Source organism: Syngnathus leptorhynchus, chromosome 7 (assembly GCF_054491065.1).
Source record: "Syngnathus leptorhynchus isolate UIUO chromosome 7, UIUO_Slep, whole genome shotgun sequence".
NCBI lineage: Eukaryota > Metazoa > Chordata > Actinopteri > Syngnathiformes > Syngnathidae > Syngnathus > Syngnathus leptorhynchus.
Window position 1 is genome coordinate 10070383 of NC_141201.1, and position 25492 is coordinate 10095874.

A 25492-nucleotide genomic window follows, 5' to 3' on the forward strand; every position below is an offset into this window, starting at 1 on the left:
ATTTTTTTCCTATGGGAAAAATAGTTTTGGATTCCAAAGAAGTCCCAAACCAGCTTGAGTTTGACCTCATGGGTTATATAAATTGTGGAACAGCAAGGATGAAAGCAGACCGCATGAGCTCTGCTGAGTCGCTGCTTAAACACAATCAAGTACAAAAACACAATGAGACAATGTAACAGGAAAGTCACTGTGTCACAGACAATGACGTAAAGTTGTATTTGGATCTCTGACAATGAGGGAGTTCTTATAGTAAATGTGCAGTCAAGTCAGTAAAATTATGAGTGGGGTTGCAGTTCATTTTGAATTTGCGGGTTTGAAGAACTTCAGGAGTCTGAGCCTTTGAGGGAACTGATCCCGCTACATACCCGTGATAGTTTGATGCCATCGACCTCTGATTTGTCCCACATACTGTCGCCTAGCCCCAGCACAAATATGTCAAGCGTGATAATATTAGGCATTTCATGCCAAAAAAAAAAGAATTAGAATTGTGGGTCATATTCACCCCCCCCATCATAAATCCATGCATGCACACAGATACTTTTCCCTGTCACCCCCTCCTCCTCCTCCTCCCCTCCCTCCCTACACACACACTCACACACACACACACGCTTCATTATACACTTGCCCACATAGCGTGCCGGAAACAGACTCAATAGATGCCAAGTCCCTGCAGGCACAGTGCCCCTAAAACACTGGATGCACCTTCCCTAAATTAGGTTAATTTGTTTTTGAGACTGATCAAAACAAAACACTGTCAAATATTTGTCATCATAAAACTTTATTATTCTAATTAAAATATAGAATTCAAATAAACATAGATGAACTAAATCGAAATAATGGTAACACCAATGGAAGATATGTACCAGGGCACGCCATACAACATTTAGTTAGAATAAACTAAAAAGGTTTTTTTGTTGTTGTACAAAATGGATACAGGATCCATTTTTAATGCCTTCTAAAACTACAGTAGCTTCTGTGTGCAACTCCTTGTGTGCCCTTGCTGCAGGGGCATTTGATGTTATTACAGTTTCCAAAGGGCCAAGAGAAACATAGAGAAAAAGAGTTCAAAGTCGTCCCCTTTAACCCTCTTTACCGTGGCAGGGTGTGAGGTCTGATTGCTGTCTGCCTGACTTGCAGCATTTCGCCCCCTCAGTCACATTCAGCTGTCCCTTCCTCCTGCGGGTGAAGATAAACAAGCACGGAAGGTAGGCTAGACTTGAGTGTGCGTGTGTGTGCGTGTGTGTGCAACATGCATCCCAGTCTGCACGATTCATTGGCGGCTCCATAAATAGCATGACATGCAACCCGAATGAAATCATTTCAAATGGCTCGCTCTTTCCCTTCTCTCGTTCTTCTGTTACAAAAGGTGACATTAACCCAGATTTGGACACAGGTTTGGGTTGGTCAGCCACAAAGAATTGAGGGCATTGATATCACAGCAAAAAGGCAGAAAAAAAAAAAAAAATCTGTCTGAAGACATTTGTAGTTCGTCTAATACCATGAGATGATTGGCCCTCTAAAAGCCCCCGCAGGAATGTCTGGCCGTAATTCCACATTACTTCTGAGACAATACATTAAATGCACACGACCCAAACAGTGCATGTAGCGAGCGACACATGCAAGCATAATCGGCGGATCTCAACAAATGAGATTGGAGCTGCTTCTAAACACTCATGTAGTTAATCGTCACACTATTGATTGTTTGTTAGTTACAAGGATTATCCATGACTATTCAAATAATTCAGATAAATCATGAAACGTCTGTTTTACACGACTGTATTCTGAAATCTGGATGCTAACTATCTATTTTGAATGTATTATAGGGTACAATATTTTATGACTGAAAGATGTAGGATATTTGAAATTTGATAATCCCTCATGCTCAAGACATAAATGATTGATTTGACAATTAATTCCATATGGATGGTCCCAGCGTGTGCGTGTTTGTGCTGAATGTTCTCATCCATGTTCATCGTGAAGTAATTACATTTACGACCATTTCTTAACAAGGCATAAAAGAGGCATCATTTTGTGTCAACATTTCTTTTTTTTTTGCCAAAACAAATGTGTCCTGAAGCTGTTGCATCTAAATTCAGTTTGTTCCGCACAGGTTATTCGATTGTGCTGACATGCTCTATGGTGTGCTCTCCTGTCACGACTCGGGCATGCGGCCCATGCAGAATAGATGAATTCATAAACAGCTTGCCATCTCTCACATTAGAGTGATTAATAGTTCAATCAGGGCTAAAACGGACAAAATGTCACGGGAGGGATAGTTGTCATGCAAAATCAGGCTTTTTATATCCACGTCCATCTAAAGGGATAGGCCTGCTTATCGTTGTCACAGAGAGTTACTAATTTATCTGTGGTGTGTGAGCCGCTGATTGAGGATCTCTGTTCTACTGTTTAAATGTAGAGCCCAGAGACAGTAGGGGGGCATTGGAGCTATTAGTGTGCGTGAGCATGAAACCTGCTTTTTGATTGAGCTGACTATATGTGTGAGTGCAAAAGCACACGTGGCTGTTGACATGACAAACTCTTTAATATCAAATAAATCCTTGCCGTGTCTGCGAGATGTCTTAGTCTTATTATCTCTGTGTGTTTTTGTCTCCTGCGTGTCCTCTCACTCCATTTCCCTCTGATGGCCTGAGAGGGCATTTCATGTCTGGCATACAGTCGGACCATCTGATAGGAGTGACCGCTGGCCCCAAGTTAGCCAGAGGTCTTTAATGTGGGGGTCAAGTGTTGGCTTGGCGTGATGCTTTCCCTTCACTAATGGTGAGCTGATAGATAAATACCCTGAAAGCGTGCACAGACACATACCAAACAGAAGCTGGGTTAGGCTTGTATTACTGCTCTTCTCACACAATCCTGCCACGTTTTCTGACTGATGCGACATAATGTCTTCAACCGATACAATGCAGGCGATTAACTGAGTGTAAACACTACTTGGCAACTTCATTATGGTATGGCTGCTAGTCAGAGGAAATCACCATCATGTATAGTCTATAGGCTTAATACCATAAGCTTGACTGATTAATCTATTGAACAGTGTCTCCATCAAATGGGTTTAATATGGTGCACATCACGCTAAGGGATTTAGCCTTACATTAACCTCCGAGGATAAGAGCTATTAATCAGTTTAACACCCACCTTAAATCCTGAAAAGTTTACTTGATATTTTGAGCCAATAGGACGGAGGACACGGCATCTAAAGACTTCAATCCGAGGACGTGAGTGTACAGCTTCAAAGGTCAAACACGTTTGTTTAGATTTCACAACAGTTCTTTTCTACAGGAAATAATAGAACAAAAAAAAAAGTCTCCAACTGTCACTATCATAGAACCTTTAATAAAGTCCAGGGAACACTCTTTCATACCGTTGTAATATTAATACTTTCTTAATACTTGATGACAGTTAACGAAAGTACAATGAGCTTTTTCGTCTCATTTTTATGATTTCTTACCCCCCCGGTGACACAAAAGTTAAAGGTTAATCACAACAAAACATCAAAAGTACAAAACAGTCTGATAAAAGTGACTATTCACATCGTGGCGTTGGTGTCTTGTCACTTTGAATCTAGTTGACTTACAGATGCTTTACTTTTTCTTCTCTTCTTCTGAGTCTTCTCTTAACAATGATGGCTGGTCGTTCTTATGGAACTGTGATCATTTGATTGACTGATAAAATGATATTTTGATCATTTACTCCAAGAAGTACAATACAGATAAGGCCAACTATATATAGACATCGAGAATACCTACCTGGCTACCTCAGAGTTGGGTTTCTTGTTTGATGTGTTGACAAAGAAGCCACTTTTTGTTTTCAACTGAACGGTTTACATTGTTGCTATTTCTACTTCTCTGCATGTTTCCAGGAGATCTGCATGGAGGCACAGGAGGAGATGAAGGTAGGGATGTTTTTGATATATCCTCATTGTTCTCCCATCCACCCACGGCCCCATTAGATAAAAGAGGTAGGCAGTCATTTCAGAATCATGGTTTGGAACTATATTTTTATTTGAAGGCTTTTTCTTTTTTTGTACACATACAAACAAACAAACTTTGCTAGATAGATAGACAGAGGTGGCATCCATTTAACAGCACACATTCTTTGTGACTACCTTTGAACACAACATAACTGAAGCAACACAAGCGATAGCACATACAATTACTCATTGAATCTGTTTCACTTTATTTCCTTCCTTATGCTGCACGGGTACACAAGACAATAAGTCAACGCTGTCAGGTTTACTATGCACCCATCTGTTTTAAGATAGAGTAGGCAGACGTAAAAGGGCAATGATGGTGTGCTGCTTTATATCCTTGTCAATGTCAGGTGGCACTCCCATGTCCCCATATGATGCACCATATGCTAAGAATATGAATTAGCGCCAGAGTTCTTACACAGGAAGAAGAGCTACCCCAGGAGATTGTGTGGGGAAAAAAAATTCACCCTCACTCATAACTTTTTTGACACCATGACATGATTATTTTAAATTATTCTACCTGCAGTGTTTGATTTTTATGTCTTTGCTCATGTCATCTGTTCCAAGTAAATGAGCATATGAAATATCCCCAAAACTATATATATGTACATACATCTATAGTGTGTAGTTTTAAAACAAAACTATTGGTCAGTGATATCAGTATGGAGAAGCAGGAGGGTATCGCTTATCATATCAGTGGACCAAAAAAACATTATCGAGCATCTCTGTTATTTATAGCTCTCCTAAGTCAACTTTGTTTATTCCCCTCCAACTTCTTTTGTCTTTTTCTTGAAATTGCTCTAATTTTGCATCGTGTCCTGTTGATGGATGGTGAACAACGCACGCCAACGTTATTCATTATGTGCCCGTACACAGACTGTCCCCACTTCCCTCCTCCCACAAGGTCTCACCATCCATTTATGTCTCACATTGAGCTAACTCGGATAGAACTCAATGTTATTTATTGATTTTTGAGATGGACATCTTTCGCTCTGCGGTGGTCTGTTTAAGCTTCACAAGAGCAAAATCAGTCAAATTTGAACCCCAGCCCAACCCCCGTTCATCTCTATTCTTCACTTGGCTTGGATTCCTATAGGTCAAAACAAAATAGAGGATGTTCTCTGCTAAATCTCTACTAAGAATACTTCAACGTCATTTATGGGAGGAGGTTTAGGGTGGGGGGTAGGGAAGGGGGGAGGTATGGTTGGAGAACAAAAAACAACAGAGCCAGTGTGCGATGCGAGTGTAAAGCTGTGGGCAGCTCCACATGCGCTAGTTGGTGTGGGAGGCAAAGACGAGGCGGCGTACTAACAGGCCCATTTAAGTGCTGTTCATCCCGGTGTGCTGGGAGATCACTGGCACCAAGGTTTAATGGTGGGCTGCTGAGATGGACACACACACAAAAAGCATAGTTCAAAGCAATATATCCCTTGTTTGCCTTTCACTTCTGCCATCATGTTTAGCACAACTTTCCATGATATCTCCAAAATTGGGCCAAAAGGAAACCAATAGATTGGTGTTGACCAGCAAGTATTTGCACCAACTAACTTGTGACCCTGGCATTTATCGTGTCTCCCCCATCAATCCAGTATTGACCCTTTAGGGTCACCAGTGTTCTATGATGTATGAACAGCTCAGACTAAGCCATTTGATCTGATAAAATGCCAAAGCGGGCAGCTCGGTGACGCATTGGTACAGTTCTGAGGGTGCGGGTTCGATTCCACCGCCGGCCCTCCCTGTGTGGAGTTTACATGTTCTCTCTGTGCTTGCGTGGGTTTCCTCCGGGAACTCTGGTTTTCTCCCACATCCCAAAAACATGCATGGTTGGCTGATTGAGCATTCCAAATTGCCCCTAGGTGTGAGTGCGAGTATGGATGGTTGATCGTCTCTGTGTGCCCTGCGATTGGCTGGCAACCAGTTCAGGGTGTCCCGCGTCTACTGCCCGATGATTGCTGGGATAGGCTTCAGCACGCCCATGACCCCCGTGGGGACAAGCGGTACAGAAGATAGATGGATGGATGGAAAATGCCAAAGCTTTTCACACAGAGTAAAGTGACAATTGCCCCGAACAGATGATTATATCCATGACATAGTCAGCGCCAACGTCTAATGTGCCATGTAAAATACGCTTTGGTTTCAGCAAAGTAGGGTCGTGTGCTGTCAGGATTGAGACTGAAACATCTGTTCCCGTATTGTAGGCACCCTTCGTCTTCGGGTTTCGATTCTACCTATGAAAGCGGATTATAGTCTGGACCGTTGCCATAATAGGCCAAAAAGTTGTTCACAATCAAGCATGGGTTGAGGTTCACCACTTGGTCAAGAACTGTGTGAACAAATGGTGCAACAGTTTCGGAACATTTCTCAAGATATATTTGCACGGCATTTAGGGATTTCTACGATCCATAAAGTCATCGAAAGATTCAAAGGATCTGGAGAAATCTCTGCATGTAGGCAACAAGGCCAAAAACCACCATTGCGATAACTTTTGATCCTTCCGGCAGTGCATTAAAAAAATGGTATCATTATGTCAAGGATATTTGTAAGGGCTATGTAGCAGATTTACATACAAAAGTGTTGATATGATTCACAGTGTTCTCTTATTGTATTGCGTCAAAACTTCAACCAAGTGGTACAAGTTGTTTTTTTTTTTTTACTATTGATCTCATGGTATAAACTTCCCCCCAAGTGCCTCCTTCAAAATTCCAAGCAAGGTGAGTTTGCTCTTATCATAGTGAATATTCAACTTTTGATATGTTCCCAGCTTGTTAGCATCGTGTTCCAGTGCAATTGTAGCTGAGGGATTAGTTGTTTTCAGCAGCGCCTGAGCACCTCTTGTTCTGCGCCAGGTGCTGATACTACCCCCATTCTCCTGTCAAGTGCCACAGAGGACCTGAAACACACACAGTAAGCGTAACAGAACAAGACGTCCACCTCCAGCTGAGAGAGAAATACAGTCAGAGGGTAGTCGGGCTAGAACCAACAGAGGAGAGACAAGAGGGGTATTACGCCTACCTCTTTTGCCGTGTGTGTGTGTGTGTGTGTGTGCGTGTTCGAGTAGACACAATGTAACGGGACAAGACGTATACTTTAAGGATGATTGGTGAGCATGTGGAGAGCAAAATGGAAGAGAATAAAGCACATCCTGCTGTGTGCAAAAATGAAGGGTTTTCCACACTGAGACGCTTTTCCCCTGTGTCACATAAATAGACACGCATGCAAGTCGCTTTTGTGTACTTAGCTCTTTCCTTTTTCAGACAGCTATCACTCCTGTTTGCTCACATCACAGCAAACATGCGCATGACAAATCCAAGAGGACAATTGAGACAATGACTTTAAATTGCCTGCGTTTACATGCACTTTTGTGTACACATGCTCAAAGGCTACAGCACGCCACAGCATGTATCCATATCCTTTCATTTCATTCATTAGTGAAGAGAAGCTGCATTTTGTTTGCCATAACATATTCACGCACTGTCTCCTGTATTCTGTCTTAGTTGTTTTCAATATACAATATATAAAATTTTTAGGCCTTTCTTTCTTTTATCGGAAATTGTTTTATTTATTATTCCTTCTTCCATACATTGATTCATTCATTGCCATTTTAATTACTATTTAATCATTCCCGCTGCCCCAGAAAATAAATAATAGAATTCTCTCCTTGGAATTAAAACATCCCAAGTCATTCTCATTAAATCGTAACCGAAGAGTAAAATTAATTCAAGGAAATAAATGTCTACAAAATCTGGGATTGGATAAATTACATGGATATTTATTTATTTATTTATTTATTTATTTATTTATTTATTATCTAAAAGTGGGGAAAAAAAACACACATTACATACGGGCAACCTTGTGTTGTATGTGCAATAGTACGTGTTCTTTTCAATGCCATTGAGCAGACAAGAGTTACGTTATTGACAGTCTTTGTTTGCAACAACTTTGTTTGCTCAGTTATTTCTCTGTAAGAGACCAGTGACGAGTGCTTCATTTACATATACAAATCCACCATTCTTATTTTCAGGAAGGATGATGAGCATCTGTTGGGAGGAGTCATTTGTTCTTCCAAACTTCTGACTACCCAACAATGGGGGCAAAACCACTTTTGACCTCCTTCTCCCTCCCTCCATGAATTCATTTTGAATTGGAGCATGGCAAAGTCTTCCAAGAGAGACCACATGTCCCATTGAGCACTACTCATTTTACTCTCGCTTTCACTCCCTCACTTCTCGCCTCCTTGAATAATGGATGGCTGCTAGCCAGACACACTCCTCCCTTTTTTATGATCCTCCTCCTCAGTAAAACCTCAGCAGGCCACTGAATGAGGCTGCCACATGTGTTGTCTCTTTTTACTCGAGTCAGTATTAATGGGAGTTGCTTCCTTCTTCATTCTACAGTTCCTCCTCCATGTTTCCTGCCTCTTTTCTAAAATGAAGGGCAGAGACAGATTATTTGAGGGAGATGGGTGGGGGGTGTTTCATCAGGTGAATGATAATCTGCAGTAATGACTGAAAGACCGCATAGGGATTACTGTGCAATATTGGCACGGGTGTTGTCTGGGGCCTGCTAAAGTGACGATATTACATTATAATGCAGAGGTCATTTCAAGGTCAGCGGCAGTTGCTTTCCCACGTGTGTCATATTTATGTGAAATATGTCAAGTAAAACAAAAACAAGCTTATCATTAAATGTTTGATAACATTGCAGCATTTGACGATCTACAATTTGTATGTTTTTCCAACAAAATAAAGTTGAATTATGTGAGCAGCTTTGACAATCTTGTTTTTGTTGTGTCTGACTCCAATTATACGGATCTAACGAGTTTTCATCCACGTACAAAGAGAAGTGCAGTTGAAAGATATTGTTGGGAAGCTTCAATTAATTGGCTGCAGTAAAAGTGAGTGAGTGTTGAGAAGAGAAATACAGCCTCTCATGTGTTCTGTATTTGTCTCCTAGATCTTTAGTTCATTTTCGGTAGGGTAGGTAGGTAGGTCAGTAGGTCAGTAGGTAAGTAGGTAGATATTGAAATATAGTTGTTCTGTCAAAAAGGGTCCACACAAAGATGTACCTTTGATTTAGTTTTACTTTAGAATTATTTGTGTGTGTGGGTGGGTGCGCGTGTGGGTGTCTGCACGTGCGTGCGTGTGTGTGTGTGTGTGTGTGTGTGTGACTATTTCAGGACGAGGAAGTGATGAGAACAAGCACAGAAAAAGCATTCCAGCTCCACAGCACACAAAAAGGCCTCTGCGTAGGACTGATGGTGTCAAGCGCTATCCTAGAGAGACCTTTCAATAAACTTGAAAGTTTGCTTGCAGATTAGATCCACCACAAAGTAAAAAAAAAAACTCCTCGTGAGAGCATTTGTTTTCTTCTCGTTCAAGAGCTCAAGTCAAATGAGGGCTGTTGTTTGCGATGCCTCGCCGGTTGCCATCTAGTCAGATATAATGACGTCTAATTCCAACTGGCTGCGGCGGCTGCAAATGAAGGTCACAAAAGCAGGATCACTTTTAAGAAGCGTATGGGCTCCTGCACAAATTGGACAGCGGCAGAGAAAGAGAACGTGCAGAGACAAGCAGGCACGCACAGTTGAGCCAGTGTTACCTCCTCTGGCCTCTCTTGGCTGACTGTGCCATGCCATGTCGTGCCGATCCGTGTGTTGTGATGCGTGCTCGAGTGGGGCTAACGGAAGCACATGTGCTGTCTGTTAACTCTGATTAATGTAACAGACTCTCCCCTTCACTCTCTACCTTTTTTTTTTTTTTTTTTTTTTTTTCTTAACTGGCTGCCCTGCTGTCCTGCCTTTACCCCGCCTGTCTACAAACAGTCTGCGGTACAGAGCTGCAGCAAAACCATTGGAGACTTTATTGTTTATTTTACTGAACTATTGTTCAGTTGTCAGTCTTTACTTGAGGAGAAAATCTCGTTTCTGGAAACATTGAATTTTATTAGTTTGAGTACGGACTGAACTTATTTTGGGAAAACATTTTTTCAGAATTTGAACCAGTATCATTTTTGTTGTTGTTGCTTGCATCTTAACATTCACCATTAGCGTCACATTGAGGTTGCACAAGTGTACTGTAGACCTCAGATTCTCTTGAACCCTTCTTCTCTTTTTCTTTGTACTTAACCAAAGTTTGCACTTTCCTCCTCATTGCAGCAAGCTGCAGTCAAGAAACTCACTCATCAATACTATAACTTACTGCACCCACATGTCATATGATGTGTATTGTGCTGTAGGATCCAGATGAGTGGAATCTCAGTGTTGGCTCTCGCTACACTGAGCACCACAGGAGGTCTTTATCGTTGCAAAAAAATCAACAAAGCCGCTGTCACGAAGTGCCATCTCGATCACACATACATGCACATCTAAGACCGCACATGCGCCCTGGCATCCAAGCACACACCCACCCCTACACGCAGAAAGGCGAAAAGGACAAAGAAAAAAAAATCCTAAAGTGGTGCTCAGGCGCGCACGCAAAGTGACAAAAATGCTCTAGTTTTGACACGCAAAGACAAGTGCACAGCTGGAAAACAAAGAGGACAAACTTGATAAGTACTTAGACGCAGCCATAGATCGAAAAGGAAAATGAGTTAAGAAAATTAGGGGAAAAAAACAAGGATAAGTCCCTTAACGACTTAATCCCATCTTAAACGCTCGCGTGATCTATCGTGTCTGTGATTTTGCCGACAGCGAGGAGAGGGATAAAGTGGCGGTTAAGCAGATAGAGAGAAATCATTTGATAGATTGAATCACGGGAGCACAGTTTGAAAGAGTTTCAAAGGATCCAGATATGATTTGTAGCTTTTTTTTTTTTTTTCTCCCAGATTTTTGTTTTTGTCCACATTCTCTAAATCCACCACCCGTCATTATTGATTAAATTTAATCCTAATGTCTGTAATTCTCCAGGCACAAAATGTGCCTTGTTTGCTTCCGTCACATCTCCAAACACATTTCATTGTACACTCAGTTTTGCTTCACTGGCTATGTGAGTCACTGTAGCTGTCGGCACGCCTTCTCTTCTTTATTAAAAGCCTTCATCTTTTACTTATCTGAAGCGTGCATTAAATAGATAACCACAAATGGTGTTTATTTACCGCACCAGGCGGTCGGTTATAAGCACTGGGAATTCAAGCAAAAGAAGCACAATGAAGGGAATTGATCATAATGCTGTTCATGAAAGTGAAAAACAATCATTTGTTGAGTGCTTGCAAATGATAAGCGACGGATAAAGACGATCACGTTTCCTCTTTGCCTCCATAAGTGGTGGTGGCATCCTAAAAAGACAAATAAAAGCAAAATGAAGTTGTTGATATTCACGCGCTGGAATTGAAACTGTTATTTGTATGCAGCCACTAAAACCAAATCTCAATTTGTCAGACTGACTTTGTTTGCGTGCGCTGAGCTTGATTGTGTGCGAGTGCTTGCACGCATATTTGGTCAGTTTTTGGTCAGACAGTTTGGTCACGGAATGCATGTTTGGGTGAACTGTATTTGGCTGGGGCGAGTGGGGGCGAGTGGGGGGGGGAATGTGTATTCATGTGTGTGTCTGGTGTCTGAGCATATATGTGCTCATGACAGTGACCCACTTCTGGTGTTTTGATGAACCAGATGGATCACGGCATCTGTAGGCAAGGAGGCGGAGGTGGACAACAACGGGGAAGCAGGAAGAAGAGGCGATAAGGGAATAGACAAAAGGAAGTGAAGAAGAGGACAAAGAGGGATGCAATGGGGAGATGAATGATTACGTGTGGAGAGTGCTATTCGCTTTTCTGTCGCGTGTTCTTTAAATTCGCTACATGAGACAATAAGCGCAGACTTTCCAGACAGACGCACACAGACAGTCAGGGAGTTAAAAAGGCATCATGTAAATTAATGATGTGTTTCATCCTGGCAATATAGCAACCGACGACAGAAAGCACCCATTCCGTGTCCCACGCCCATCTGCACCCCATGTGTGCCCCCACACACCCCGCCTAAATGTCTCACATCAGGCGAGAGGTAATATCAACATGTTTAATTGATGGAGCAAGGAGGCATTGTGGCGATAACATGGATTCAGGAATGGGTGCCAGCACCTAAGCACGCACATGTACAGTGCACACACGCATGCACAAACATAAGCACGCGTACAGCACGTACATACATGTCATAGATACAATCTCACAATTACAATATACCTTAAGGCTGTTATAAGATTTGACTTGTAGAATGGATGAGACACTTTGTCCAAATTTAAAATTGGATTAGCAAGCATGTTGAACAAGAACAAAAGTGCCTTTCAGTTTGCTTAAGGAAATGTTTGAAGCTTTCTTTGGTATAATATACATTTTTGCAAAACTGTGAATGTAGATCAAAGTTCAACTATTTTAGAATATGGTAACTGTCAAATCATTTGTAAAAATGTTCAACATGTGTGAGAGTGTAAGACCTCCATCAATCATTTCATTCATATCTGGGTCTTTGGTTACATATTTGCCACTTATAGTAAAACTGTGGATTCTCGAGTGTAAGTTAACCAAGTTCATTTTGGCTCGGACGCTTGAACAATGTGTTCCAATCTCACAGGGATGGACTTAAAACTTAAAATAGATTTATTGTAAAATTAGGGGCAAGACAATTTTGTGTAGATCTACTTATTATTTTTGTGCGCTAAACTGACTTACTCTACTTTTAAATCAGTCCACAGGTATGGTCCCTCTTTTGTTTGCTTGTCTGTTGCCTAGTTACCTGGACCTTTAGCATGTACTTTGAACTGTTTTTTTTTTCTCTCTCAGAGTTCATCTTTAAAAGTAAGCTCTGGACTACATTCAGAAATATCGATTGTAAAAAACACAATTTCAGCCATCTGTCAACAGGGAGTGAACCAGATTGTTAACCACAGTCAACTAATATGAAAAGCTGGCCATCAATATAGGTGACATGGGGTGTGATGCAGATTTCAATACTGTATGTGTTTTGACCTTCAGTTTTTGAGTGCTTTATGGCAACTCTCCAGCGTTTTAATGGAGTCTGTAAAAAGAGAGAATGATAGAGATAAGAGGAGAGCACAAGGGGGGCCATTGACGTAACGTGCAGGAGAGGACAAAGAGAAATAGTGTGCAGGTGTCATGCATCAATTGGCTGCTGCATGTGTCACTGAACAAGAGTTTTTTTTTTTTCCTCATTCCTTCCGAGTACTAATTTTGTTTTCTTTCACTTCCTTGATTACCTTATTGATGTTTCTTGCAGGTGTTTATGAAAGTGTGTGTGCATGCGCTCCATGTCGTGTGGAATGGTTAGATTAGTGGTTTGAGTGCTAAGTGACTGTGTCAGTGAACAGAGCAGGGGGTCTCCTTGTGGGGCCAAATTCAGTCACGGGAGCACACAACCTCCTGGTGGCACAGACATTTTGTCCTCAGGGTCCGGTGCACGAGTGCCTTTGTGTCGCATGCGAGTGACTGTGGAGCTCTCCTCATTCGTCCGCAGATGTTTATGTGATGAAAAGTTGTCTTTAGTTTGCATGTGTCTCTTGTTTGTGTCCTTCTGGTGCACTGCCAGTGTATGAGTGTGTTTGTGTCTGTGGCATATCCCTCAGGTCACTTGAATGTTGTCCCCTTCATAACGACATCACTTGCATGAAGCATCGTCCCACCACACGGATTTACGTGCATAAGCATTTTCAGAGGGCTTCATTCACCACTTATAAACACGGTTTATACATTAACACAAATAGACGCACAGTTTTTGCTGTATCTATGCCTGCAGGAACTGTGAGGACATCTGCACAATAAACACTAACCCCCCCGACGACTCTTAAATTTTCCTCGCGCTCGCACGTACTCACTCTCTTTCGCTGTTGCTCACTCTCTCGACCCATTACACACTTTCACTCAACCCATACAAATATTTTCTATTCTACAGCGTTTACTGGCAACAAATTGTTATACCTAGTGGCAAATTGGATTACCACAAACATTCTTTCTTCAAATGCTTGCTCTTCGTGGGACTGGCAGTCCATGATAAAAGATTTCATCCATTCAGCCATCCATCAATTTTCTATTGCTTGTCTTTCATAGCGTCACTGATGATCTGGAGCCTATCTCAGCTGAATCAAGAGGCAGCGTCCACCCTTTACTGTTCACAGGGTACATCTATACAAAGTTCAGTCAAGATTCAGGCCAATAATCTTTGACTGTCCAGAATACTTGTAAAGAAAGCGCACCTACATAGTGCTTCTTTAACATTCTGAACAGCCATACAAAAAGAAATGAATTATTGTTACATTTATTTTGTTATTAATTAACCAAGAATGCCTCTCAATAATTATTTTAGATTGAATCTTTGAATGAGTTATTTTTAACTTAACTTCTGGTTTATACTTTTGTGTTTTTCTCAATCCCTTTTGTTGAGGGGAAGTGATGCAAAAAAGACAAAGTCAAATGAAAACATATGATATTATTTGATGCTCATTTAAAGTTTTATGAGTTATACTGAAGTTTTGTGTGCTGTGTTGCATGTTTTACTCTTCAGCAATTGGTTAAGATCAGAATTTTCAACCCATTGTCTGTTTGTCATTAGAGATTCCACTGTATCTGCGGGGCAGTTAATCTTTCAAACAAACAAAACCAACCAGTGTTTTTATGTCTAAAAATCATTATGCAAAAAGATAGAAAGAGGAAGCAAAAATCTCTGTGGATAGTCTATTTTCAGTCAAATAGATTTGCTGCATCAAGTGTTCAAAAGTGTCTGCTACTATTTATTGATCCATCATTGTCACACAAGGCAGTCCGCTACTGTCTCAAATATGCGAGGCAGATGCGCTTTGCCACTTGACCTGATATGAAGAGACAAGATGCTAACACAAACTGGGCGACATGAATGCGTCTCCTGTCAATCATTTGTCAGGTTAATAAGACTTTGGAAAGATGCTTGTGTGTTTCTTCTGTCCTTACACTTCATTGTCTTGTCATTCATTTCTCTCTTGATTTTTTACCAATGAATTTTTAGAGCTATGCAAGAAGAGGGGATGAAGAGAGGAATATTTGAAATGATGGCTTGCTCTTTTTGCAAGCAATTTAATTTTTCATCGAGTGTAAAATTAGAGAAGTGCATAATCGAAGAGAAGTCAAGAACATTCAGTAAATGACTCTCCCCATCTTTTTATAGATAAATATTGACTCAATGTTAAATTCACAAATATTTGTTGAAGTACTAAAAATGCTTTGACTGGGACTTGTACTTTCTGTTTTCTATTTCCAAATAATAGTTCATTTTTTTCCCCTCAGATGGCACATCGTGAGACAGTGTGCAGTTAGTGTAAGTTACCTCATTTTCCACATGTTCCATCAGCTAGTAACACACTTTTCAAAACTAGAGGATGAGTTCAAAGAAATGGAAGAAATGGCTAGGAAAGAAAAGGCAATGGAAGTGGGCAGACTGGAGTGGGAACGAGACCCAGAAACAGACTAAAGCAGAGGAGAAAAGTCTTGTAGAGGAGTATTAACAGATAATAATAGGATGAAGAAGGAACTAGAAGTGGCATATCAGAAAATGTGTGAAGTGAAAGAGTAACAACTTAGAAATGAGCTTACTTGCAGATGAAGCATGTGAGGAAGCAGCACAAAGAGCTGCACAGGGAAAGCTAAAAAAAATGGGGAAGTTTTATGTGATAAGCTGAGAAATGCCTCAGCCAGCAGGAAGACAGGTGAGGTTTATGTGTTTGTCTTTATTTTCCATTCCTGGTGCGAAATAATCTCCAGTACCAGGCTTTTTGTGGGCAATTATGTAAGTCATGCTGTTATCAGGAAAACATGCAAACACCACCTCAAACTTATCAGATGCATGTGATGACAGCACTGACACACAATTAAACATCTTCAAGATAAAAACTTTTGCCCTTTTTTTCCATGCAGGCAGCATAGTATGTACGTACTTGTGTGCGGTATGATTCCAATGTTCTTTTTCTGTTTTTAAAACTTTATTTTTGTAACCTTGATTAGAAAGAAATCACTTACCAGTGAGCTTTCTCTGCTTTGTGTTTATTGATCTTTAAATTATCACAAAATCTGATGGAATACTTGATTAATGTCTTTTGTGATATTGAATATCAAAAAATTTAGAACTATGAAAAATTCATAGGATCATTTTGATTGTAAATCTTGTTAGTTTTTACCCATCAAATATGGAAATTGCAAGAAATGTCAATTTGTGTTATAAACAAGGAGGCTAAAATCTTTTTTGGAGACTGCTTTGATCACTTTGACACTGGATATTTTGAATTTGTACAATGAAATGTCAAAACTATCAAGGCATTTTGGGGCAAAATGTGCTGTACTGTGTCAGAAAGTTTTGTCTCAGCCGCAGGTAGGTCATGTCTCCGACAAGATAATGACCCAAATTGCACTTCTAAAATCACAGCAGAATGGCTTAGAATGCAACATTGGACTATTGTACCTCTGGCCTTTTGTTGAGCATCTGGAGAAGGCATTTTTTTTTTTTCCACAAATTTCATCGTTTTGCCGTCATTATAATTCTGCACCTCACACTTTGTTCGAAGGATTTTGAAATCTATTCATGTTGGATTCCCTTGCCTTCATTGTTCATATGGTCTGTAGTTAGAAAGCTTATGTGATTGTCTATTGTATATGTTTAGGCTGCTGTCGTGTGTATGCTAGTCTGTCTGAGCCAATCCACAATGTGCTGTAATGTAAGCTGATTACTTCTCTTGTACACTCGCTGACTCTTCATTGAGCCCAGAGCACATGCAAACGCCCAAACAAACACATGGTGTGTGCACTTGTGCTTTGGGGCCATGGGGCCAAGCACAGGTCAACATGTTAAAGTTCACGCAGAGATAATGATGCATGCCACAGTGATGTGTAGAAGAGCAGCATGGGGTGACTCTAGTAGTTGTTCTCTATATGATTTGTTCAAAGCCACAAATATAAACCAGTCCTGGGATACAGGGTGTCTAGGCTCTGAGATGTTATAGTTGTTAAAATATCATCATATCATATTGTGAATTACTCTGCAATGCCCATGCCAAGTGAAAAGATGCTGTCCCTATAAGTGTTGGGTGACAACGATTAATAGTAGCACCTCCTGGAGGCTAACAGCATGAACAGAGGGTGACGATGTGCTCTATACTGGGCGTGTGGCAAACGTAAGAGGCAATTTATTGGTGTGGTGGATACGGCAATATGAAATTGCCATGAATTGATGTTCCCTCTGACACCCACACCTCCACCTGTTTGCCGCTGAATGCCGTCAGTCATGTTGGTAGAAATAGACAATGAACAAAGTGACTAGCAAGCAAGGGAAGGGAAGGTGTCAGCGTGCATTTGGGTGATAATGAGGATGCTCCAAATAGCTGCCTGCAGAGCAGAAGCATGACTCTTGTTATGGGAGATGTGCTTATGGCAGTCCCTTTCCCCTTTTGAGATTACATTTTGAGAGGTGATGTCATTGCACGCCACCAAGGAAACCCGTTGACTATAGCCGTGCACCTCCATGGCAGTTTTATTTGGAGCATGTTTAATTTGATGTCTTTTGTAACAATACTTGAGCTGTCATCATGAGCTAAAAATGGCATCTCTTTATCTTTGGCCCTTTTTTCTACAAGAGGGGCATAATTTTACAGCACACAATAAAAGCATATTACTAAATGAATACCTCTATGGCAGTTAATTAAATCAAAATTGAGCATTATCATTGCCATTATCGTTCTAGTCTGCATTTAGTTCTTGGTTTATTATTATTGTAAACAAAAGCATGTTGTCCTTAGCAGCTAGGACATGGGCCCCTGTATCTGATTTCTTCGTTCTAAGTCCTTTCACGGTTGTAGGTGTCACGTGACAGGATGCATGAAGACACTTTGGACTGGAGTTTTTTTTTTTTTTTATCCTTTTATGTAGGTGTATCCCGTAAGTCTGCAATAAAACTGCAGGGTCAGTGTTATTGCCACTTTGCCGTGTTCCTGTGCCCTGCATGTCAATGTATGGGACAGAATATAGTGTGCTTTTTTTTTTTTTTTTTTTTAAATGTTTTTAATTTGATTTGTACATTAAGAAAAAAAAAGGAATTAGTGGGTATTTTGACCATTTCTACATGAACTCATCAATAGAAAACGGACAGCTAGACAGAGCTTATCTAACAGGAGATAGACATGTTGAAACATACTTAGTTTATGTGTGTGGTTTTTATGCTGAAGCAGTAATTCACCCTTCCAGTTTCCCTTTTGACGGTTGGTTTTTGTCTTTATCCAAACTGTTTGTCAAAGTGTGTTTCAGTTTGCGTTATTTGACTGCGATTGTCTGCGTGTGTTTGGGAAGGGTGTGTGTACTCCGCATGCTCCGCACACACGTACACCTGCCTCGGATAGATTAATCACTATCGCACACAACAAACATCGGACTTGGCAGTTATGAAGGATGAATCATAAAAATGTGTGAGAGCATGTACAAACACACATGCGCACACACACACACACACACACACACACATATGCATGAGCAAACACATGCACACACCTTGGGGTGGATTGATGACATGCTTGCAGGTGTGAGAGGCAGACAAGTGATGGATGACAAATAGAAAAGTATTTCTATGTAACCGCTAAGGACAGCAAATTATAAACACACTCGTTTGATTTCATTTTCTGGTTTCCACGAGCAACTGCAGAAACAGCACACAACTGTCAGTACAGTCTCCGCCTTTGTTTGAGAGCATGTTAGGTATTAGGTATCAAATACTCATGCCGGGAGTGTGTGTCTTGGATATTGGGCTTTAAACCAACATTGACACAGGGAAACCAAGTGAATCAATATGGTTGGATGGCCTTTATTTTCCATGCAGGTCGTCAACGTCCCTCAACAGCAAGCGAAGCAGCGGCTTGAGCACCCGCTTTTTTTATTGGACGGTGTCGTTTGTGGGGCTCTTGCTGCCTCCTCGGTAATGGTTGCTCAACGTTGCTGTGGGGAGCATGACAACAAGATAAACACAACAGTGTAATCTGTGTGTGCTGTTGACATACACACAATTGACAATATCACGTCGGAACATAGCAACGGATCCATACAAATGAAACACAGACTGATCACGTCTTTGGATTTTAATCCAAGTTGACCTTCTGTAGGACAAGCAGGTTACAAAATCACTGGCAATCAAAACATCCGACCTACATTTCAGCTCGAATGAAAATATTGAATCTGTTTGAAATTTTTACAGGAGTAACGTGGGTAAGCGTGGGTGTTAATTTGTGTGCTGCTGATCAAAACAGGCTTAAATCTTCTGCACATGCACATCTGCACTGGTGTAAAAGGGGACACTTTGATATGTGGAAGTGGGGATGTTTTTATCTCTCTTTTTAATGGCGCTAGAAAATGCCAACAGACACACACAGACATACTTTATCATCACTAAAGCAATACCCAAGAGATTTATTGGAACCATTGTCACCGTTTGGCCAATTCTCAACCATGCACTATACACGGCCCTCAACTTAGTCTGACCTAAAAACAAACAAAAGTTGAGTGCTCAATATTTGTTATTCTATAATGTGGCTCCATTTTTATTTTGTTGAGTATTGCTGTTTTGCATTGAAGCGGTTTGAACTTTTTTCTTTTAATCTAATTCACTATTGTATGGCCTTTCGAGTGTTTTGATTTATAGCTTCCATTATTGTAAAACAATAAATTCCTATATAATACTTCCCTAAACAAAGGTACTTTCAGAAACTGACACAAATGATGAGGAGAAGATTTACTGCTCAACAATGGCTTGTAGCAAATAGATTTTTTTATGATAAATGACACTAAGAAAATTTTTAGTCAAATGCAATTAGTGTTAACGGCTTTAAACTTTTCATTTAGCTGTTGATGTATTTGCCTAATCGGAAAAGGAGCAGATGGGTGCGCCAAAATTTCAGGGTTGACCAAATTACAATGACGTTTAGGGTTAGTGTAATTTAGCGCAGATGTAAAATGATAATAACCAGATGTCATGACACACATTTGGGCTTTGTGCTGTAGATAAGCCTTCCAAAGGATTTATTCTTTGTAGTTTTTTTACATTCAGCGCAAAACTTAAAACATACACACACACAAAACTTCCTGCACTCTCTCAAGAAAAACAAAAATGTCACTCGGCTGGCCGCATTAATTGTAAGACTTGTCATGCCGGCGTTGTTGTTGTGTAAGCATGACTTTGTGCGTGCACATGACATTTCTTGTCTAAGTGTGTGTGAGCGTGTTTGCGCTTGACATGTCCCGATGAGGCAGTTGATTTGGGCTGCTGGTAGGGGGTACTCTAATCCGGCACGCACTCACTGGCACTGTGCTACCTAGTTATTCCGCAGACTGCCACTGCCCTGGGAACAGGAGTTCAAACTCACAAAGCACACTGATTTTCTGACAAATACACGCACATGCATTCATGCAAATAGACACACACACACACACACACACACACACACACACACACACACACACACACACACACACACACTCTTCTCGAGGCAGTGTTCTTTCTGATCTTGCGTTTGGACTGGTGGGGACAGATGGGTGAACAGTGGGAGTCTAGGCAACCATCACTTGAAAAGCAAAGGCATGCACGCACAAATACACACGTTTTACACAATCACAGGGCAAACTTGGTCAGAAAGTGGCAACCATACAAATAGACAGGCTGCGATGCTCACGCAGAGTATAACTTGCTCAGCCTCGATGGTTTTTTCCACATATTCAACTCACATAGGGACACGGCATCAGTTAAGCCTTTGTTGCACGCATACTTATTTTGTTGTAAACACGCGCACAGACTCCAACATGGCCTCTAATTCACACGGCTTCACACACGCACACAAACACGGGATTACTAGAAACACGCACAAGCCATTCTCACCCCTTACTGCACCCTCGCGTGATGCATTCGCCTCTCCAACGTGTGGAGCTGGAACATTTGGTGACAGAATATACTTTGGTGATAACCTTCTCCAAATAAAAGGGGAGACAATTTAAATGATGACTTCACATTGATATCTAGATACTGACAAATGATAAAGACAGGAAAGGAAACGTCGACAAAGGTGGAGGTAATTTGCGAGATGGGGATCAAATTGTTGGCCCTTAAAACTACTAAATAGTTATAAACCATCAATTTTGCAAGCAGGTCAATTTTTTTTTTCCTCTGTCTGGGTTCCGGCCCATATTTGCTCCTCCATTTGGTACTGTCAAGCCTCGTGATTTATGTCGTCTGACATCATAAAACTGGCTCTCGTGATGAGATGTGCCCGTGTTCTCCTCCAGTCCACACGCACTCACACAAATTCATGCCCACTTTTGGTTTGATCTGAAACGGCCTTCATTTTTCATCACCTGAAACCACAAGCCCTGAATAAGAAAGAACCACTCAACCTTGCTGAGGTCTCCAAAACAGTTGCCTCACCTGGCACGTGAGACTCAGCCATGTTCCAAATATTCACGACTATAGAGCCCTCTGGGTATTTGAGCAAGTGTGTACACTTATGTGACTTGTGTGGGCGCTTCAACACATTAATGCCTGCGTGTGCGCGTGGGAGTGCATGTGAATGATCGAAACTGTGCAGTATGCTCTTAGCTGTGTGTTCCTTCAAATGGGACCTCAGAATAACTGAATGTTCTCTTCCAGTACGAGCTTTCGCAACCTTGACTTATGAATGTGAATGCATGCGTGCTCGTGTGTGCGCATGGGTGTCTGTGTGTCTAAAGTATGTGCGATCTTTCCTGTTTCACAGGCAGCATTTTGTCAGTCTAGTCATGAATAACAATGTGAGAAAATGTAAGTTTATTTGAAGAATATTCTTCATATTACATTAAATTGCTGGCTTCAAGCTGTCAGGATCCTGAATTCTCTCCACCCTCGACTGCATGACGTCCTGTTCGTCCATTTTGCGCTTTATTCTGGCTGTCTGCTGTATGCACGCTTGCTCCATTTTGCTCCTCTTATTTATCTATTTATTTATTTATTGTTTATTTATTTGGGTTATTTGCTTATTACTTATTCATCACTCTTGTCTATTCGTTTTTACTCTTTGTGCTATTTGCTTGTATGTGTTGTGTAATGTGTCTAGTCACCGTGGGACGGTGGGAAACGTAATTTCGATCTCTTTGTGTGTCTTAACGTGTGAAGAAATTGACAATAAAGCGGACTTTCACTTTGACTTTCAGTTTAAATGCAACCAGGAGATATTTTTGAGACATTCAATGTCTTTAAATTGTTTTATTTGCTAGTGAAGGGCTAAAACCTCCTATGTCACAGTTTGGTATTTTTTTCACAGATCTATACTAATGGTTAATTTTAAGTGTCGGAAATGGCTTTTTCTCTTGGTGTAATGTTATGTTAGTGGTTGAAGAAACATGCCAGTTCTGTGTGAAATCCCGCTATCTTCATCAGTGATGGATGACGGGGGTTCAATTAAAATATTTTTAAGATAATGATTATAATTTGTCAAATGAAATGATTTCTACAGTAATCCAGGGGGATTGTCCCACGTTGGTGTCGTAATTGAGAATGAAATCCGATGACATCCACCACAACTCCTTTGCATTTTGCCCATCACAGTTGCAGAGAGAGCACCTGTTAGTGGCACACACACATTAGAGCAAGAAAGTAAGTAAGTACCCAGAAAGCAGTTTGCAGTATTTTGCTGAAGTACACTACAGCCGTGGGTTCGGGGGATATTGTTATAATAATAATAATAAGAAGAAGAAGAAGAAGAAAGTTGCCACAACCTCTCAAGCTCAGTTTTTTTCATTTATTTTATTATTATTTTTTTTTATGACCACATTCTTCTTCCAGTCAGCAACTTGAACTGGGGAATCCACAGTGGCAGGCAATGATCTTAACCACTTGGCCAAAAATACTAACTAAATGACTTTAAATTAAAAATGTCGTTAACATATTAAGATAAAATATAAACACGACTAACAAGCAGGTGAGTCAGGAATTGTGGGCCACCCTGTATAATACATAACAAATGTGTCTTTGAACTATTTACTTAATTAAAAAAAAAAAAAAAAAGAACTTGGCATGAACAACATAAATGCACACTGTCTTTTTGTTGCTGACAGCTCAAAGTGGAGTTATCCTCTAGCTGACCTCATGGGTGTGTTTTTTTTCTCTGCTGCATGTTCTAAACAGCTGCCAAGTGTGTGTGTTTGCATGTGTGAGTGGGTTTGGCAGACCGAAAGAAAAGTTTGCTAGGGTAAGATTATGTTTTCTGTGGCATATCCTATTATGTAATTAAACATTCCTGTTGTAGCTTCCCACACAGTCAGCATAATTATGGTCCGTAAAGGCATTGTTGGGTGAGTTTGGTGTGGAAGAACTTGACTAGAACACACACACACACTTGATCTCATTCCCATCAAACACATTTGGGATCAACTAAAACAGAGGCTGTGGGCCAAGCCCTGTCATCCAACATCTAGAATCTCATAAATGTTCTTTCTGTGAATGGATAAGAATTTCCAAAGACTCTTTTGCTGTAGCAAGTCCATTGTGAAATATGGAAGCTCTTAAAACTGCATAATTGCCACCTACTTCATGTTTCTTTCATTTAGATATGTTATGACTGGGTTTCCTTTTGTTTATGTTGAATTGGTGCTAATTTTAAGCAGTAATTTATAGCAGTGTGGAGATTTTTTTTTCCCAACGATCAATTCGTGTTGCTATGTAATTTTTGTTTTCAATTCAAAAATATAATTCTGCAGTAGCTGTTTTTCACGAGTGTTAACCATTGGCTTGAATGGCCTGATGATAATCCATAATGCATACACCCTTGTCAGCCACACGTATATGGGTGTTTATTGCAACCATCAGCTTTGTGATGTGGCATCAGAAGAAAATGAGCTGAGACACTTCATAGGGTATGGAATTTAAAAAAAAAAAGTAATGCAAACATAATCTAATTTTAATCAACAGACGACTAGCACATCTCAAATTAAAAGTGATGAACGGAGTGTTCATACTGTCATTTTTGGCTTATTTTTGGAGCGAGGACAGATGGATGATGTTGAAAGCCCATGGCTGTAGCGTGACTAAGGGTGTATGAATCCATGCTTGTGTCTATCTGTGCGTGACCTATCCTTGAACTGTAGCCATCTGCCAACACTTTGGCATAACCTTAAACGACTGCATATATATGGTGTCTATGTTTGTGGGGTAATAGCGGCAACAGCATCTCAAAACATTTTTTATGTTGCCAGAAAACTTAAGGGAGCGTATCATATACTTTGACTTCCACCCTCACTGTTAGTCGGTTTCTGCTCATATTTTGTTGTCCATCTGGGTGGCTTGATAGCCCACAATAAAAACTTATGAAAGGAGCCAGCAATATTATATCTGACCATCAGTGGTCCTACTCCAGGTGTCTGAAATTTGTTTCTGCTGGGACTTCCCTGATGAGTCTGCAATTCAGGCGCTAACTGATGCCCAAATGCTATTTGTGATGACAATTTGCTGGTTTAATGGAAATTAACTGTAAAGATAAAAGTAGTGCAATCAAAATATAAACACCGATTTGTATAACGTTGGGCCGAGAGAAGCTCGTGATGTTTCTGAGTCATATTCATACAGTATTTGTACGTATATGTGAACATTGTTGTTGTTTTTTTTAGACTTTTTAAATCCAATGTTCTTGTTCGTGGTTTGACACATCATCGACGTATTAAGGAGAAAACCAGACTGGCTGGTTTGCTGTTAATGTAGCGCCTTAAAGCATTACACACTGAATTATGTTAGGAGTTGTCTGTTTCTGTGGGGATTAATGAGTATTTCTAAGGGTGTTTTGTCCTGCTTGTATGCGTGTGTGTGTATGTGTGTGTCAGTCAGTGCGTGTTTGTGTGTGTGTTGCTTTACCCTCAAGAACCCTGTCATGTCACAGTGACCAGAAAGCAATTATCATTGCTGCTGTGAGGAGGGCCTTGTTGGCTCTCTATTCCTGCAGGGAAGGTGAACAAGCCACAATGAAAGAAACAAGAGTTAAAAAAACAAAAAACTATGTTATGGTGATGTTTGAAAGGGAAGAGGGAAATAATTGCAAGACATGGTGAGATTAGGAACCATTGAGAGCAAAGGAGTAGAAGGGATGGCGGGGGGGAAACGCAATAGAAGAGAGAATGTCAGTCTGACATGAAGGGCTTTAAAAAGCCAATGTGCCCTTACCTCGTTGATGGACCCTCACACACAATGCTCAGAGTAGACACACACACTCACACTGGCTTGGGAAACAAATACACAGTGTCAAGTCAAGTCAACAACGTGGGTAGTCAAAAAAAGACTTGTTTGGATATATTTGTCTAAATGCAAAGTGGGCCAAGCCTTGAACCAAATTAATTGTTGGTATGACAAAGAATAAAAAAACCTAACTATAATCCACTGGCACAGTCACTTTCCAAGCTGGTTCTAAGCTCAACACGATTGAAAGCCAACTGTGATGCTGTGTTTGCAGCTCTATTGACATGCAACAAGATCGGAGTGAGAAGCAACAC

At 40.7% G+C, this 25492-nt stretch overlaps 1 protein-coding gene across 7 annotated transcripts in view; it reads left to right on the top strand.

The window, feature by feature from the left end:
* The window catches only part of LOC147054688 (uncharacterized), a 46256-nt gene that overhangs the window by 4145 nt on the left and 16619 nt on the right, over positions 1 to 25492 (top strand). For 4 of the 7 annotated variants that reach the window (XR_015066678.1, XR_015066681.1, XR_015066677.1 and 1 more), the window contains exons 3-4: positions 1102 to 1205; positions 3878 to 3910. Coding sequence is in view for 2 of the 7 variants with exons in the window: in XM_085916425.1 (XP_085772551.1) it covers positions 1102 to 1205; positions 3878 to 3908 (135 nt within the window). In the remaining 5 variants the exon portion in view is untranslated. Of the gene's footprint in view, positions 1 to 1101; positions 1206 to 3877; positions 3911 to 6834; positions 7094 to 8009; positions 8699 to 25492 lie in introns of those variants that run through there. The other 3 variants (XR_015066679.1, XM_085916425.1, XM_085916424.1) reach the window with 3 other exon arrangements.